Source organism: Pteropus alecto, unplaced genomic scaffold, assembly GCF_000325575.1.
Source record: "Pteropus alecto unplaced genomic scaffold, ASM32557v1 scaffold382, whole genome shotgun sequence".
NCBI classification, from domain to species: Eukaryota; Metazoa; Chordata; class Mammalia; order Chiroptera; family Pteropodidae; genus Pteropus; species Pteropus alecto.
Genome location: NW_006431932.1, coordinates 59,266 through 77,807, shown reverse-complemented (window position 1 = coordinate 77,807; position 18,542 = coordinate 59,266). Strand labels below are relative to the sequence as shown.

At 36.9% G+C, this 18,542-nt stretch overlaps 1 protein-coding gene across 2 annotated transcripts; it reads left to right on the top strand.

The window, feature by feature from the left end:
- The first annotated feature begins 785 nt into the window (after positions 1–785).
- LOC102893228 (cathepsin L1) lies at positions 786–5,792 on the top strand. Of its 2 annotated transcripts, none has more exons than XM_006906886.3 (8): positions 786–894; positions 2,035–2,171; positions 2,444–2,566; positions 2,675–2,821; positions 3,001–3,225; positions 3,685–3,850; positions 4,529–4,646; positions 5,394–5,792. In XM_006906886.3, the coding sequence occupies exons 2-8, from the start codon at positions 2,046–2,048 to the stop codon at positions 5,491–5,493; spliced, it is 1,005 nt and encodes a 334-aa protein (XP_006906948.1). In that variant the 5' UTR covers positions 786–894; positions 2,035–2,045; the 3' UTR covers positions 5,494–5,792. The 2 variants fall into 2 exon arrangements, with proteins under 2 accessions (XP_006906948.1, XP_006906949.1); XM_006906887.3 differs by lacking the exon at positions 786–894 and adding an exon at positions 902–1,061 and having other exon boundaries at positions 5,394–5,606.
- Positions 5,793–18,542: the final 12,750 nt, after the last annotated feature.

Sequence of the window (18,542 nt, the reverse complement as noted above, 5' to 3'; positions counted from 1 at the left end):
TCTTAAATTTTTATATATATACATATTTTTCCATCTAAAACATTTCTTCAAACTGCGTAACCTAAACCCTGACACTAAATGTTATTAAAGTACATTTCTTAAACCAAAGAGAAGCACTGACTAGGGAAGTAAAAGCAGTTTCCGCCCTTTTCAATTGCTTTTCTCCTTTTTATTAAGGCAAATTCCTCTGTAAATAACTCTTGCTTCAGAGGAAAGACTCCCTGACTGGAGAAGACAGTAAAGGTGCATCACAAATGCCACTCCTCTGAAGACCCACCTGGTTCGGCCCCCTTCCTTCCAAGGATTTGGGAGGGCTATGACCATCATGCCCCGTGTTTTGGACATTGCCATTCCACTCTAGATTCCTCCAAAACTTAGCTGAACCCATCCCGAAACAGTGAGCACACGTCTGACTGTGGGCTCTGCCTTCTTCCACCTTTGCTGTGGAATAAACAGGAACCACCAGACTAGATTATACTGTTCTCAGCCCTCCTGAGATTTTTACCAAAAACAAAGGGCATGCAGGGTTACTGAAAATCCACTTGGGGCTCCTTGTAATCTTTTCATGAACTACCACCAAGACCAAGAATTTGGGGAAATTAAGTCATGCGGAACTTGTCTATGAGAGCCAGCTCGCCTCTTTCCAGTCCACTGACACAGATAGGACTTATCCCAGGACAAGTTGGGACCGACCCGGGTCAAGCGCCGGGAGTCCCAGAGCCCGCAGACCCCGCCCCAGGCCGGCTCAGCCAATCGCGGCGCGGACAGGCGGTGGGGGAGGGGCGGCCGAAACCCAGGGCCTTAAAGGCTGAGTCAGGGGCAACTGGGCCAGAACCGCCAGTCTCGGCGATCTTAGAGGAGTTACGTGCGTATGCGCAGCTGTAGCTGCCACAGGTCAGTACTGTGGTCTACGGCCAAGGCGCGTCAAGGACAGGGACTGGAGGCGGGGGCAGCCATTCAGGCACATGGGCGAGGGGTGCGCGAGACCCCCAGGAACGAGAGAGTCTGCCCGGAGCTGGTGAGGCTGGATCGGCGTTGCCGCGAGCCCTGCCATCCTTGAGGTGGGGAATGGTGGAATGGAAATTCGGGGAACCCTGGGCGGCGCTGAGACCACCGGGGTTCGAGGTTGTGCAGGAGTTGGTCAGCCGCAGGGCGGTGGCGGACACCAGTCAGGCAGCGTGACCCCTGCCCGCGGGGCTGCGGGGCCGGCTCCCAACGCTGCGTCAACAACCTCTGGGAGCGGCGGGCGTGTGCGAGGGGCGGAGCGACATTCCCGCGTCCCGGCCCTGCCTAATAGCGTCGGGGACACCTAGCCCTGGCTTGTATCCTGAGCCCTGGGAGGTCACGACCCTGTGCAGGCGCGGGAACGGAGGTCTCGGGGCAACTTCATGCCACGTGATCGCGTCGCGGGTTTGGGGGAGGAGGGACTGGGAGTGTTGGAGGGCAGAGGCGAGGTGTGGGGGTAGCAGAGTGCTGGGCGCACTCCTACCCATCTTCTGGGAAGGCCTTTCAAAAAGGTTTCAAATTCAAGAAACAGAGGTTTGAAGGCATATCTCACCTCCTGCCGTACAGTAGTCAAGAAGAAAGGTGTAATGCTGGGAATCCCTGTCCCTACTTGGGATCAGGCATCTTGCTAAATAAGATTTACCAGCTCACTTTGGTACCTTGAGTAAATAACCGGACCAACAGTTTCCTAGTTGCTTTAAGATTCTGACCCATAAAGTACCCTGAGACCCTTATCAAAACCTAAATTATCATTGCACTATTACAGTGAAGTCTGTTTCAGTTCCTATAGCACTTGTCAGCCTGTTTTTCATTTTGATGGCTAAATTCTATACTTCCACTATTTGATAAGTCCTCGGCCTGTTTTACTCCACCCACATCCTTAGCCTTCCTCCTAGTCCTTGTGTAAATACTTGCAAGGATAAATTAAACGTTTTTACTCCACCATAGTGACTATAATGTCTCAGGAGAAAGTCGAATGGCTTTTAGAAGGATTGGTCTAATCGAATACTCATTTTTTTCCCTTTCTAGGTTTTTGAAACATGAATCCCTCACTCTTCCTGGCTACCCTTTGCTTGGGAATAGTCTCAGCTATTCCAAAACTTGATCAAAGTTTGGATGCACAGTGGTATCAGTGGAAGGCAACACACAGAAGACTATATGGCGTGGTTGGTAACATCTGAAACTGTACAGAGGGACCCTTTAGAGAAGGCTGTTGGAAGTTCATAGCAGAGAGTAGCTTCTAGAGGTCAGCTTTTACCAAGGCAATAACTTAATGGCAGTCTTTACTGAGCACAATATAGGTGTATATCCCTGTGCTGGAACTTGGAGAACAGCTCCCAGAAATATAAAGCCATCCCTGGTTTTTCTTCCTCTCTTGGTAAGGATGGGCTGGGTTTTAAGTAGAAATAAAGAAGATAGGTTATATGTTTGCCTCTAGAATGAAGAAGGATGGAGGAGAGCAGTGTGGGAGAAGAATATGAAAATGATTGAACTGCACAATCGGGAATACAGCCAAAGGAAACATGGCTTCACAATGGCAATGAATGCCTTTGGTGACATGGTGAGTGTGGAGTGGGTTGCTTAACTTTTTATGCTTCCTCTCCTCAATACTCTAGCAAAATTACCTCTTGCTTTTTCAACAATTTTTTGTTTTTACTTTTATTTATAGACCAATGAAGAATTCAGGCAGATAATGAATGGCTTTCAAAACCAGAAGCACAAGAAAGGGAAAGTGTTCAGAGAACCTCTCTTTGCTCAGATCCCGCCATCTGTGGATTGGAGACAGAAAGGCTATGTAACTCCTGTGAAGAATCAGGTATGAGAGTATTCAGATTCAGATCCTTTATCTCAGGAAAGCCAAAAAGGAATGGCATACCGGCTTTGGTAAACTGTGGAGTAACATACAGTTTGCTGACTTTTAAGAGTGTTCAGGTATGTGGGCTGTTGTCAGTCTTTGTATTTGTCTTATAAACTGATAGCTTTTTTTACTTTCAGGGTCAGTGTGGTTCCTGTTGGGCTTTTAGTGCAACTGGTTCCCTTGAAGGACAGATGTTCCGGAAAACTGGCAAACTTGTTTCACTGAGTGAGCAGAACCTGGTGGACTGTTCTCGGTCTCAAGGCAATGAGGGCTGCAATGGTGGCCTAATGGATAATGCCTTCCAGTATATCAAGGACAACGGAGGCCTAGACTCAGAGGAATCCTATCCTTATCTAGCAAAGGTAAACAAAGCTCCTTGTTATTCCGGTGCTTTTAAAAGTTGAACCTTTTCAGAGAAAATGGACACGTTATTCTGCATTCATATTTTAGATGCAAACTCTCAGAACTGTCATTATAAATTATCAAACTTTGCACAGTTCTCTCGTTAGATGGTTAACATATAGCTGTTCTTACTTCTATGTAACATGGAGACTATGTACACCATTCTACATATAATACAAATTTCTCCATAGTGAAAAATTTCTTATGGACAGGTAGACCTAAGGGGTCTCATTGAAAAAAATCTACTAATTTTTCAGTTTCAAACCAACCAATAATATTTTGCTTCCTGAGCTGCTGTATAACAAAGTTGACTTAGAAATCATTAAGGTGCAAACTGCTGAGTCTTGGAGTCCTAGAACTAATGTTCCCCAGGAGGATGATGGTAGTAATCAAGTCTCTTTCCTATTTGCCTTTAAAAGGAATCAGATACCTGTAACTACAAGCCTGAATATTCTGCTGCCAACGACACTGGCTTCGTGGACATCCCTCAGCGGGAGAAGTCCCTTATGAAGGCAGTGGCAACTGTGGGGCCCATCTCTGTTGCTATTGATGCAGGCCATTCATCGTTCCAGTTCTATAACAAAGGTAAGTGTTTGTCTTTTTATTCTAGAAATTCATACAGGGAAAATTGGAAAATACCACCATGATTAACTTTTTGGTATGAAGTCCTTCTTTTGAATGTATACATTTAACATAACGTTGTTTCCATTGGACATTATATTAAAAAGCATTTTCTCATGATGAAAAATTTTTCGTAAATAATTTTAAATGGCTCTGTCATTAATTTTATAGATACAACCTGATTTACCTATCCTCCAATTGTTGGACCTTTTTTCCAAAAATTTCTTACTGTAATTAGAACAATAAAGCATCCTATGGCTCAAGGGTTCATATAGAACCTTTAATAGGCTGTTTCCTTAGTTGGCATTCTAGGAGTAAGAAGGATTATGCTAATATCAGTTAGTAGATCAATGCCTAAATCACCTCAGTCTTGATAACTAGATCATATTAGAAATCTTTTTTTAATAGAAAATATATTGAATTTAGTTAAATTTAATTGATTTATAGTGAGTTAAGTTTAACTTTATTCTTTTAATCAGGCATTACTGGGGGTGGGGTTGGCAAATATATGACTTATTTGAAATTTGTTTTTGACATTTCACTGAATTTTGAGATGCCTTTCTTAACCGTGGTTGATAGAGTGGGTTACTGTCACCTGTCACTGGGAGCTTCTCACCTCAACATTGAATTTTACTCTCCTAGGCATTTATTATGAACCAGACTGCAGCAGCAAAGACCTGGATCATGGTGTTCTGGTGATTGGCTATGGCTCTGAAGGAGGAGACCCAAAGAGCAATAAATTTTGGATTGTCAAGAACAGGTATAAAACTCCAAATGTGATATTTGAAATTGAAACGGGAACCCTTTTGGAATCAGTATATGGTTTCATGTCCATTAAAGCTCAATCTTGAAATCCCAAAAGTCTTTCTCCCACATAGAGTCAACACGGAAGTTCTAATGTTTGTTTATAAGATTCTGTAGCAACCTTGTTGGGGTTATTATATATTTGTAACACTGCATTTCAAAATTCTGAAAATTTTCTTAATTCAGAAATACATCTGGCCTCGAGTTTCAGATAAAGGATTTTTCACCTGTAGGTTTGAGGAATGGTTTCCTTTTCTGTCTCCAATATTTCAACAAGATAGTGAGCAGAAACATTTGCTTCTGCAGACTATTTAAGTCTAAAAATTGTCCAAGAGCCCGGTGGCTTCTTTGCATCCTTCCTATTATCAGCTGATACTTTACCATTGCATTCTGCTTCTCAGCTCTCAGAGGCCTTAGGGGTTGTCATGAGCAATTTTCATAGCTAAAGTTTTTTAATTGAGATGATGTATAAGATAGCCTGTGGAAACACATTGCTACATTGGAATCTTAGTTCTGCTTCAGTTTCCTATCTTAATAAGTAAAGGACCCAGGGGAATTAATATACTTATGAATATATGTAATAGTACTTAGGAATAGTGCCTGATGCATGGTAAGCACTATGTTAAGTATTAGCTATTATTATTAATGAATCTAATGTGTACTTGATTCTTTGTATAAAGTGGAAAACATGCTCTTCTTTCAGCTGGGGTCCAGAATGGGGCATGAATGGCTATGTAAAAATGGCCAAAGACCAGAACAACCACTGTGGAATTGCCACGGCAGCCAGCTATCCCACTGTGTGAGCTGATGGACAGTGGTAATAGAAGCCTTGAGGACAGCATATCTCCAGAGGAATTTTACCTTAAAACTGATCAAACCCTTATTGTGTAAAATAAGACACTTGAATCATTAAGGATCCAAGTTTTGATGTGAATTCTGTGACATTTTTATAAGGGTAAATGTTACCAGTACTTTAATTACTGTTATAAATAGCTTTATAATGTTGAAGACTTATTGCTTAATTCTAAGACTTTTGAATTTTTATTTTTTAAAAGGATATATAAAACTTTACCTTTTAAAATAAAGTTTAATTCAATATGTAGAAGTGGAACTTATTTCTGTTTTTAACGCATTAACTTTTGTATGGTCGGGAAATACAATTGGGCTATAAAGACATAACTGAATGTGTCAGCACTGTATTGGAGAAAGACACTGGGTAGCCCTCTGGATCTTCTAGTTATAAATATGCAGATTTCATGTCAGCTGCCCATTTGCTATGTTGACCTAACTCTTGAATCTAGCAAAATGACAATCTGGAAGAACAAAGGTAAATTTGTTTTAATAATTCACTTTTTTTAAGTTAAATTTATTGGGGTGACATTGGTTAATAAAATTATATAGATTACAAGTGTATAATTCAATAATATGTCATATGTATATTGCACTGTGTGTTCACCGCCCAAAGTCAAATTTCCTTTCATCATCATATTTGACCCCTTTACCCTTTTCTACCTCCCCTCACCCTTTGCCTTTGGTAACCACTAAACTGTTGTACATGTCTATGAGTTTTGTCTCATTCGTTTGTTGCTTTCAGTGTTATATCACAGATATGAATGAAATCATATGGTTCTCAACTTTTTCTGACTTATTTCGGTAAGCATGATAGTCTCAAGATCCATTCCATGTAGTTGCAAATGGCACTATTTCATCTTTTTTTATGGCTGAGTAAAATTCCATTGTGTGTGTGTGTGTGTGTGTGTGTGTATACATACATACATATATATATATATCTTCTTTATCCAATCATCTACTGAAGAGCACTTTGATTGTTTCCATGTTTTGGCCACCATGAATAATGCTGCAATGAACTAGACTGCTATCAAAATTAACTCAAAATGCATCAAAGACCTAAATATAAGACCTGAAGTAATAAATTGCGTAGAAGAAAACATAGATAATAAACTCATGGACCTTGGTTTTAGAGAGGATTTTATGAATTTGATCTGAAAGACAAGGGAATTAAATCAAGAATAAATGAATGGGATTATATCAAACTAAAAAGCTTCTGCACAGCAAAAAAAAAAAAAAAAAAACCATCAACAAAACAGAGGCAACCAGCCGAATGGGAGAATATATTGCAAATAACACCTCCAATAAGAGGCTAATATCCAAAATATATAAGGAAATCATACAAATTAACAACAAAAAAATAACAATCCAATTTAAAAATGGGCAGAGGACCTGAACAGACAATACCAATTTGTAGGTTTTAAATACTAGAAAAGGAGCTCCTCTTTCTTGTACTCAAAATGGTTATAACCTAATAAGGTTATGTGATAAAAGTCTCAGAGCCAGTTACTGCAGCATCTTCCTGAATTGCTAGTGAAGGCCATGTGACTACTTTGCAGTTCAGAAAGTATCAGACACAAGTGGCTTGCCAAGGCTGTTCTGTCTTTTTTCTGCCAAGTCTCTGATGGCATTCTACATAATTTTTCCAGGAAAAGCCTCATTTGGTACGTAGTGTCAGCAAAAGTAAATTTTGTGGTTGTGATGAACAAATCTCAGGTGCTTGGTAAGTACTGGAAAAGTGTGTTCAAGGTCCACAGGAGATAAGGGTGGGCTACAAAAATGGTTCTGGTCTTGGAAGATGGGTGAGAGAACACTAGGCCAAATTTGGGTTTAGCTACCTAATTTCTGAATTAAAAATAAACACAGAAGGGAACAAAATTGCCTAAGTATGTGGTTACCTAGGTAACCCCGCCTTGAGTTACAGTATTGTAATCTCTGCATAATAGGTCCATATCAATAAACTCAGTCTGAAATAACTTTCCTTTCACTATTACCCCCACACCCTTAATATTCATTCATACCCATATTTCCCAGATATATGTCTATATAAACTGGAAAAATCAGGCAATTCTTTTGGAGCGTAGTGCACCTCCTCACTTTTCAGGGCCTGCTGAGACCTGAGTCTAGTTTTAGGTTTACAAAGAGGATTGGTGAGGGCAGGTCCCAAGAAATCAGCAGTGTCTTGCAAGGAAACTACCTTAGGGAGGGGCATTGCCTGGCAAAGCAGGGTCCCTCAGACAGTGGTAGGCCTGCTTCTCCTGGCAAAGAAGACTCAGCAGGATTTAGGGGTTCAACATCGCCAGCTTTATCAGGATGTCTCCATATATCCCCATTTTGAATTTTAGGACATTCCTTCCCGATAAATGCCCTTACTTTAACAGCTCATACTCTGAGTTGGGAATTTGATTGGCATTGTAATTCAGCCACTTGGAGGATGATATTTTGGCTTTGGTTTTCAGAAATCTTAGCTCTGTGGCTACAAGTGATAAGAAATTCTTTCAGGGCAAATATAGAAACTTTGGTCATTTAGGCGGCTCTTGAGCCAGGAATTCAAAGCCCTGAATTCATACTTTTTCTTCCCCTCTTGTCCAGTGCAGTTATAAGCAAAGAGCCAATCTCATACTCATTAGTTTGACCAAAGTGTTCTACTTATAAATAAATAGTCACTCAGAACCATACCTCTTACAGGTATTTTATTAGAAGTATTCAACGGTGGTAATTTTGCATACCTCTGTTGCCACATTATACCACGAATTATCAGTGCTCTCCTTACCACTAATCAGATTAGAGAATCAGTTCCAGAAACCAATTCAGGAAACTCATTCTTAACATTTTTTTCCTTTAGAACTATGGTCAGTAACAAAATCTGCATTTTAAGGAATTGGCTTATGCTATTGTGGAGGCTGGCAAGTCAAAAATTCCTACGTCAGGCTGACCAGCTGGAAACTCAGTCACTATTTCTATGTTACAATCTTAAGGCAGAATTTCTTCTCTAGGAAATCTCAGTTTTGGCTCATAAGGCCTTCAACTGATTGGATAAGTCCTACCCACATTATGGAGGGTACTCTGCTTTGCTCGAAGTCAGCTGGTTATAGATGCTAATTACATCTACAAAACAACCTTCACAGCAACATCTAGACTAGTGTTTGACTAAACCACAAAGCACTATAGCTTAGCTAAGTCTATAAATAGCATTTAAACATCACAGAAACTTTCTCCTTGATGCATACCTCCACTCTGCATCACCCCTTCCTTGATTACCCACCTGATCTTTGTCTTGCTGTCATCCCCACCTTATACCCCTTAATACACATACACACTTAGAATATTTTTATTCTTTTTATTTTCTAACATTTTAAGATGACCCAAATAACCTCTTGATGTTGTCTAATCATAGTTAATTCTGAGCAAAGGTGTTTTTTCCCAAATGCTTTTTATAGATTATTTCTGTCCATCCTGTAATTTTTAACAGAAAGTGTCTTCAAGGTTTCAGCCTTTAGGATTGAGGACACCTAGTCACCAAACATTCCATGATCTAGAGTTTATTTCTCCAACCTGAAACTGCTTCCCCCAAAAATAATTAAAACAATAAAATAATACCTACAATACTGTTCACAGAGAATTATGAAGTATTTCATGTTACATAACTTCATTTTACACCAAACAAACTTTGGTTGCAAAATGACATAGTTGGCCAAGGAAAACAACTATGTGCTCACAATTTTCCATCAACTTTCGAACATTTTTTAAGGAAACCCTTCCCTTTCCCCAAACCCAGTTCTGAAGAGAACTTAAGTAAACCATTTTACTGGGAAGGACATGAGGGAACTTTCTGGGGTGATGATAACATTCTATATCTTGATAAAGATTTGGGTTATATAGGTGTAGGCATTTGTTAAAACTCAAAAATCTCTGCTCTTAAGATTTGTGCAGTTCATTATATGTAAATTTTACACAAAAAGAAAAAATGTAAATACTGAACCCTCATTAATGATATGCATGCTAAAGTATTTAAGAGGAAGTACCGATGTCTGCAAGTTATATTTGTTCTTTTTTTTTTTTTTTTTGGTAAAATGTACATAATATAAAGTTTACCATGTACAACTTTTAACCATGTACAACTCAGTGGCATTAAGTATGTTCACCATGTTATCAATTATCACCACTATCCACTTTGAGAACTTTTTCATTATCTCAAACGGAAGCTCTGTACCCATAAGATAATAACAACTCCCCATCCTTCCCTCCCTCTAGCCTCTGGTAATCTCTATTGTACTTTCTGTCTCTATGAATTTGCCTATTCCAGGTACCTCATATAAGTGGAATCATACAATATTTGTCCTTTTTGTCTGGCTTATTTCACTTAGCATGATGTTTACAAAGTTCATCCATGTTTCACATGTATCAGAATTCTATTACTCCTTAAGACTGAAAAATATTCTGTGATATGCATATGCATATTTTGTTTATCCATTCATATGTTGATGGACATTTGGGTTGTTTCTATCTGTTGGCTATTATAAAGAAGGCTGCTATGAACATTGGTGTACAGTATCTGAATGGAATTGCTGGATCACATGGTAATTTTGTATTTAACTTATTAAGGAACTGCCAAACTGTTTTCCACAGCAGCTGTAACATTTTACATTCCCACAAACAATATGACCTGGATTTAAAAAAAGCTAAATCGTGGACCCAAATAATGTTAGTTTCTGTCAATTTACACATGATCTCTCGTGGCAAATAAACAGGCTGTGTCCCTGACTGGATTTCCCTCAGTGATCTTTATCAGCTATTTAAACAAACATTTAAATAAAGAAGCTTGAAAGAACTTCTAACATACGTGTGCATGCACCCACAGACACACATCCATCCCACCCCACTAAACCACCCCAAATACGTATGAAATACAAATAAAGACTGTGTTTGCTATGAATATGAACCTCTGAAATAAATCCCCAGAGCCCCAGGTCACCACTAACCCAGCCTGTGAGGAAATGATTGTCATACCTTCAGGGAGAATTTTCAGGGATGGTCTTAAACAAGACTCTTGGCTACGAGTGACAGAAACCAGTTTTAAACAGGCTGATGCAGGAAGGGGACTTCTTGGCTGCAGATGTGGCTGGATGATCTTGGGCTCAAAAAAATGTCTCCAGCACTCTGTTGTTTATGTTCAGGGTCTGCTTCCTCCCAGACGGGCTTCCACTTTGATCCTCTTCAAAGTTTTTCCCAGTTGTGTTCAGGGCTGGTGTTGCTTGAATCATGTGCCCCCTCAGGATGTGGGAGACAGACCACCCACCTAAATCACAGGATTGCTATTGGAAAGTAGTGCTTCCACAGGAAAACCAGGACATCTTTGCCAGATAGGCAAGAACGACATGTGCCCATCATAGAGTATACTCTGAATTTTAAAAATCAAGATTTAAAAGAAGAGAGAAAAAAAGAAAAGGATTTAAAGCCCTAGAAAGACTGAACCTAATGAAATTTCTTGTGCATAAATGTAAAGCTGTATGTTGAGATTAAGTATATGCATTCATGTTAAATTTTATTTAAAAGCACATGTATGTATATAATGCAAGTACAGGATGAAAGAGAAATGATTTAATAGTACCCTTTAAAGATACCTTAGTTTTTGTTTATCAATAATTTTGAAATGATTAACAGCATGATTTGGATGCTCCAAAAGTTTGCAAAAATGGACTTAAGAAGCTGGCTGGATAAAGAAGGAGATTGTGACATTAATTTCTACTTCATGGCATCACATCTGGAATATTGTATTCAGGCCTGGGTACACATTTTAAGAAGGTCACTTGTGAGTGTCCAGAGAAGAATCAGTATTTAGCCAGGAATGCTGTGACTTTGGTAAAGAAAAGTGCTTATTGCTATGGGGTAGAAAGTATAATCTGAAAAGACCATAGGATGGATATTATAGAGAGAAGCCCTGCTTTGTGTAAGAAGGTTGGTGTCTTCAAATGGGCCTACCAGGTAGGCCTTGTGGATCTCCAACAAAGCCCCATGAACATATCAGTAAGCACAGGTCAGGCTGCAAACATTGGATGACTTTCTGGACCAGCCTTGGAGAAGGCTCTGGAGGACCAGAAGATTCTGGGATTTCTAGTACCACCTGATTTCACAGAAAGCAACAGTCCCAGGCATATAACTATGAGGCATCTATGGCACTGGAGACTTTGGGGGCCTGGGGATCCTGGCATGTGTTTTTGGCTTGTCCTCTTGGTGCACCTACACATTGGGCTTCTCTTCTGCTTGGTCTCCGACACCAAGAGCTGCCTCAGCACCTGCAAGACGGTGAGGTAGCTGCAGCTGTGGACACAGAGTTTGACTTTAGCTCTGGACCACATTCAAGCATGTGATTCTATAAGTTCATGAAGTCATGCCAGCTCAATAGAAGTTTGCAAAAGGAAAGAGTACACCAACGATATTTCTAACAAAAACACTTTTTTTTTTGTTATATTATTCAGCCTGGGTTTATTTGTTTGTTTGTTTTAAATAAATACAAATTTTAAACATTACATTTACTAATTCTATCAATTGCTGAGATTAGATGTTGAAGTCTTCAACAATTGCGAATATGTGTATTTCTTCTTTCAGTTCTGCTAGTGTTTACTTCATGTAGTTAAGGCTCACTTGTTTGTACGAACACAGTTAAGATCATTATGTCTTCTTGGCAAATTGTCTATATTATCAATATGTAATAACTTCTTTGTCTCAAGTAATTGTATTGGCTCTGAAGTCTATCTGATATTAATATAGCCCCTCCTGCTTTTATTTAAATTAACATATAGATGGTCTATCTTTTTCATCTTTTTACATCCAACGTACCTATGTCCCTATATTTGAAGTGAGGTTTTTGTAAACAGCATATTGTTGGATCATGTTTGTTTGTTTGTTTTTTAATCCACTCTGCCAATCTTTGTCTCTTAATTAGTGCATTTAGACTATTTACATTTAAAGTAATTCTGGTATGTTAGGGCTAAAGTCTGTCATTTGCTTATTTGCTTTCTGTTTTGTTTCTTATGTTTCTTGTTTCTAGTTCTCTTTTCTTAACCCCCTGTGGGTTACTTAAACATTTATTAGGATTCTACCTTGATTTATTTAAGGTATTTTAAGTATATAGCTTCGTATAATTTTCTTAGTGATTGCTCTAAGTATTCCATACATATACATATATGAAACTTATCACAGTCTACTATTAATGTTTAACCATTTCCAGTGAAGTATAGAAACTTCATTTCTGATCCCCCTTACTTTCCCCACTTTTAAAATATAATTGTTGTGTTTCCTCATTATATTTTCAACACCACATGAGATGGTGTTATAATTTTTGCTTCAACAATCAAATATAATTTAAGAAACTCACGAAAGTTTGGATAGTTTTTTATATTTACCTGTATTTTTACCCATTCTAATGTTCTTTCTTACCTAGTGTTCTAAGCCTTTCTGTTAGAGACTTCCTTTAACCATTTTTAAAGAGTAGGTTTACTAGCATAAAATTTTTTCTTTGTCTGATAGTGTCATGAATTCTCCTTCATTACTGAAGGACATTTTCACTGGATATAGAAATCTGGATTGAGAAATTTATCTCTTAGTACTTGGAAAATGTTTTCACTTTCTCTGTCCTCAGGGTTTCAGATAAGAAATATTCTGTTATTCAAATTGGTGTTCCCTATAATTGATGTGTTGTTTCTCTCTGGATGTTTTCAAAATTTTTTATTCACCTTTAGTTTTCAAAAATTTAATTATAATCTGTCTTAGCATAGATTTCTTTTTATTTAACCTTTTTGGGGATTGATCAGCTTCCTAAATCATAGATTTATGTCTTTTTTCAAATTTGAGAAGTTTCAAACATTATTTTTTTCAAATACAAGTATAGAATCTCAACCCCTCCAATATGACTTTCTCTCTTGTTGTCTGTGTCTAAGGTTCAAAAACTTGGTGGCTTTCCTTTCTAAAACATCCTGCCTTTAATCTCCTCCCTCGCTTTAGTTTAAACCTCTTTCCACCGTCTCTGTAGTCCCCATCCTGCTTGATTTTTATTCCACTACAAGCAATTTCTCCTTAGTTGTGGGGCCCTGCCCTAAAAAGGAACCCTGGCATGTCAATTCAGAGTTCATAGGAGCTAGGCTGCTCTATCCCTATCAATCATCTTAACACAGCCCTTTTGTATTTGTGTGGTACAGGAGAGAACAAACTTCATTTTATAGCTGCTGTTCGCAAATTGTACCATATCATTGCTTTCCTTGATTCTTCCTGCACAGATGCTACTAGTATGCATGCCTTGTATTTTGGGATTTGGGGAGATGTCTTGTCACTTTTTGTATATTAGCCACTGATGTTTGATGTTTAGTTTTGATTTGATATCTAGTTGCTCCTACAAGTTCATTGATGATAATTGCAATAAAGGAAATCTTTAGCTCATCTTTTGGAGCCAACAATGTGCAAATATGAGATGTGCTTTTCAAATTTAAAATTTCCATAATGGCATTGACAATTCACAATTAGACATAATAAAAATAAATATGCATGCAGTTAAAACAAACATATAAAACTCTTGCCATGTGACTGAGACCAAGAGATTGATTCTTTCAAACCAATGTTTTTTAAATTTCTTTTCAGTCAGAGGCTTGTTGGTTCCATAGTTTATAAGGAATAAAGATTAAAATAAGTAATGAAAATCATTTTATAAATTAAATATGAATATTTATCAAGAAATTAATATAATCTCTGTGATCGAGAATCAAGGATAATTCAAAATTCTTGATTAAAGGAAGCTTTTTTTTTTTTTAGCAGTACCCAATTTCCTATTGGTGCTCAAGCTTAAAAGGAATTTATCATGTGAAATTTGCATAAGCAAATACTGAAAAACTTACTAGGCAAAGGCTACTAATATGGCTTTATTATGAATAATAATAGGTGATATGCCCAAATTCCAAATAACTAAGGCTGCTTCCCTCCAATAACTCAGCAAATAGTTTTTATTTTTAAAAACTCAGATCTAGTCATCATTCTCATAACCTTTAAAATCCTTTTCTTCACAGAAACCTGTAGAATCTTAAAACACAAATTGACTTATCCTCATGAATTTAGGCCCTTTTTGTGAACCTATTTTTCAGTTAACTTTACATAAATGTCAAGTAGTTGACTAATGAAATTCTTAACTCCACTAGTATAAATATGATTTTTCATATTGTTTTTAGATCTCTGATAATATGTTGTCAAAATAAGTAACAAATACACACATTTCCAAAATATTTCATTTTATACAATCCAGGCTTTTTTGTTTAAATTAACAAGAAAATTTTAAAATCTATGTGAAAATGCAAAAGATCTAAATAACCAAAATAATTGTGTAAAGTAAAAATAAAATTGGAGGACTTACATTATCTGATTTGAAGAATTACTATGTCTCCAGTAATCAAGATAGTGTGAAACTGGCATAGGGATGGACATACAGATCAATGGAACAGTAAAGCAGGTCCAGAAACAGACCAAGACATTTATGGTCTGGGCAATTGATTTTCTATATAAGTGCCAAAGTACTTCAATGACAGAAGCATAATCTTTTCCATAAATAGTGTTGGAACAACTGGATATTTGTAGGGGGGAAAAGCTCAACTCTTACTCATACTCTATATCATTCATAAAAATTAACAACAAAAAATGAATCACAGTTCTTAATTTAAAAGGTAAAAATATAAATTTTTAAAAGAGGAAATATTTTATGATTGTGAGATAGGCAATGATTTCTTATATCACACATAATATTAAGCAAGAAGAAAAAATGTAAATTAGACTTCATCATTATTAAACCTTCTGCTTGTTGAGGGTGTTAAGAAAATAAAGAGCTAATCATATGATGAAATGTTCTATATCTTGACTATTAATGTCAGTATACTGGTTATGCACTACAGCTTTGCAAGATATTACTATTGAGGAAAATTAGCTACATGGGATCACTCTGTATATTTATTACAACTACATGTTAATCTCCAATTGTCTCAAAATAAAAAGTTTAATTTAAAAATAGCACACCACAGACTGGGAAAAAATATTTGCAAAATATATATCTGTCAAAATATGTACAAAATATATTTTTAAATTTTAAAGCTAAAAAATAAGACAAAAGCTCAATAAAAGAAGGGACAAAAATTTGAATAGACCTTTCATAAAAGAAATTTTGCATGCAAATAATGACAGGAAAATATGTTCAACATAATTATCCAAGAAATGCAGGGGAAAACCACATTCAACAGAATGGCTAGAATTCAATGACTATCACTTTTCTGGTTCTAGACTAGATGGAGAAAGCACATACCATTGTGTTTCTCCTACTATTTCAAAAAAAAAAATTAGCAAAATGTATAAAGCAACTCAAAAAAGACTCTGAAGATAGAGGGAAGAAGACAGTCTGCATAAGGACCATAAGACTCAAGGAAAATCTAGTGCTGATTTCTTGTAGGGTTTTTTATTTGTTTGTATTTGTTTTTGTTTTTTGCCCCATATATCACAGCCTGAGCACTAGAGAGATCTTTAACTTAGAAACACCAATGGGCACAAACAAAAGAAAAAACTTCCAGAAAAGCCCACTCTGTCTAGCAAAAGGACTAGGAAAAAGGACAGAAACATTCTGATCATTCATGCTCAATTTAGAAAAACATTATTAAAAAGTGCCCCCTCCTTGATAGTCACTGAGCTTGCAGCTACGGAGATTGTGGATGGCGTCCTGTCTACCAACCCCACCCTACAATAATAGGGAGGCATCCACTCCCCAGCCATGGACACTGTGTAGAGACTGTGGTAACAGCCTTAGGCTATGTCCCTTCCTCTCCACAATGGACACTGCAACTGCACATGATGTCAGCATAGTTCTGTCTGTCTTTATCACCCATTGAGAAAAAGAGATGTCCCTCTTAACCAGATAATGTGGGGAAGATTATAGAGAGAACTGAGCTAAGGAAAGGAATATTTTCTATTTGTGCTTAAAGTCCTGGGCCAAACTCTGAGCAGCCCATGTATAAAACCAACAAGAAACAACACAACAAAAAATTTGAGAACTAAACATGAGTACAGAATTCTGCCCAGGTTTCAGTTGGGTTTTTGGATAGCATAAAAGTGGAACAGATCAGAGTCTTTGCAAAGTTTTTGAAAAATAAATTAATTTTTGAAATATGGCCCACGAAATTGGTCCAAGAAGTGCATTCTAAACCCCAAAAGTTGACTGCCTTCTAAAATGGAAGATTTATATAGGAACCAGAATCTCAATCCAAAATTTTAAATCATGTGGAAAAGCTAAAAAATTCTACCCGAATGAGAAAGTAAATCATAGAAAAAACAGCTACATTAACATGATGCAGAATTATCTGACAAGGATTTTAAAGTAGCTGTCATAAAAATGTTACAATAAGCAATTGTAAACAATCTTGAAACAAACAAGAAAATAGAAATTCTCAGCAAAGAAATAGAACATATATGGAAAAATAAGTGGAAATTTATGAAAGTGAAAATGCAGTAACTGAAATAAAAATTCACTAGATGGGCTTACTAGCTAAATGGAGATGAAGAAAATAAAGAGTTAGTGAACTCAAATAAATATCAGTAGAAATTATCCAATCTGAACAATAAAGAGAAAACAGCCTGAGGGACCTGTGGAACAAAATCAAAAGGTCTAATATGTATGTCATCAAAGTCTCAGAAAGAGAAAAGAAAGAGTATGAAACTGAACAAGTGTTTAAAGAAATAATTGTGAACTTGCAATACTTAGCAAAAGACGAAAACCTACAGATTAAGAAGCCACGCAAACCTCTGACAAAATAAACCCAAATAAATATATACCAAGATATATCAGAGTGAAATTTCTTAAAATTAAACATACACACAAAAAAATCCTTGAAAGCAGTCAGAGATAAATGAGGCCAAACTTATAGTAGAATAATGATTCAAATGACAGAGGATTTCTCATCAGAAACCATGGAAGCCAAAATGAATGGCACATTTTAAAATTAATGAAAGAAAAGGACTATCAGCCCCAAATTTTATATCAAGAAAAAATATCCTTGGAGAATGAAGATGAAATAAAGACACTCTCAGATGAAGTAAAACTAAAAGAATTTGTCACCAGCAAGTATCTAAAAGAATGGCTAAGGAAAATTCTTCAGAGAGAAAGGAAATAATAACAGAAGAAAACTGTTATTTTGTGGAACATTAGATATGAAAAACCAACAGAAAGTGTAAATATATAATTAATACAATGTACTATTCTTATCTTTTAGTTTTTCAATTACTTTTAATGGGTCAAAGCAAAAAATGATAACATCGGCTAATGTGATTCTCAGTGTAAGTAAAAGTGATATATAAGACAATTATATTACAAAGAGGGTTGGTTAAGATACCAGAAAGTTCATAAATCTTCTACATAACCTGTGAAGTAGTCAAATGTTGATAATAATAGACAGTGCTATGTTACAGAGTTTGGGAGAATGGATTAGGAAAAAAAAACTATAGTCTACGTACAAAAAAAATCACTTAAAATGTAATATAATATAGTACGTAAAAAGTAAAAATACAAAAATATATATAACATGCAAATACTAAGCAAAAAGTACCTGGAATGAATATATTAATATCAGACAAGTAATCTTCAAAGCAAATAACCAAGAACAAAAAGCACATTACATCATTATAAAATGATCTATTAATGAAGTCTACTACATAACAATCCTAAATATCTTTGCAGCAAATAGAGCATCAAAATACGTGAAGTAGATTTCCAGTCAAGATGGCAGAGTAGGTAAATACTGTGCTTGCCTCCTTTCGCAAACACATCAAAATTACAACTAAATTACAGAACATGTATGAAAATCACCTGGAGTCTAGCTGAACAGAAGTCCTACAACTGGGGACACACAGAAGAGGCCACCTTGAGACTGGTAGGCAGGGCAGAGACATGGAACAGGCTGGTTCCACACCCATGTGTGGCCATTAAAAA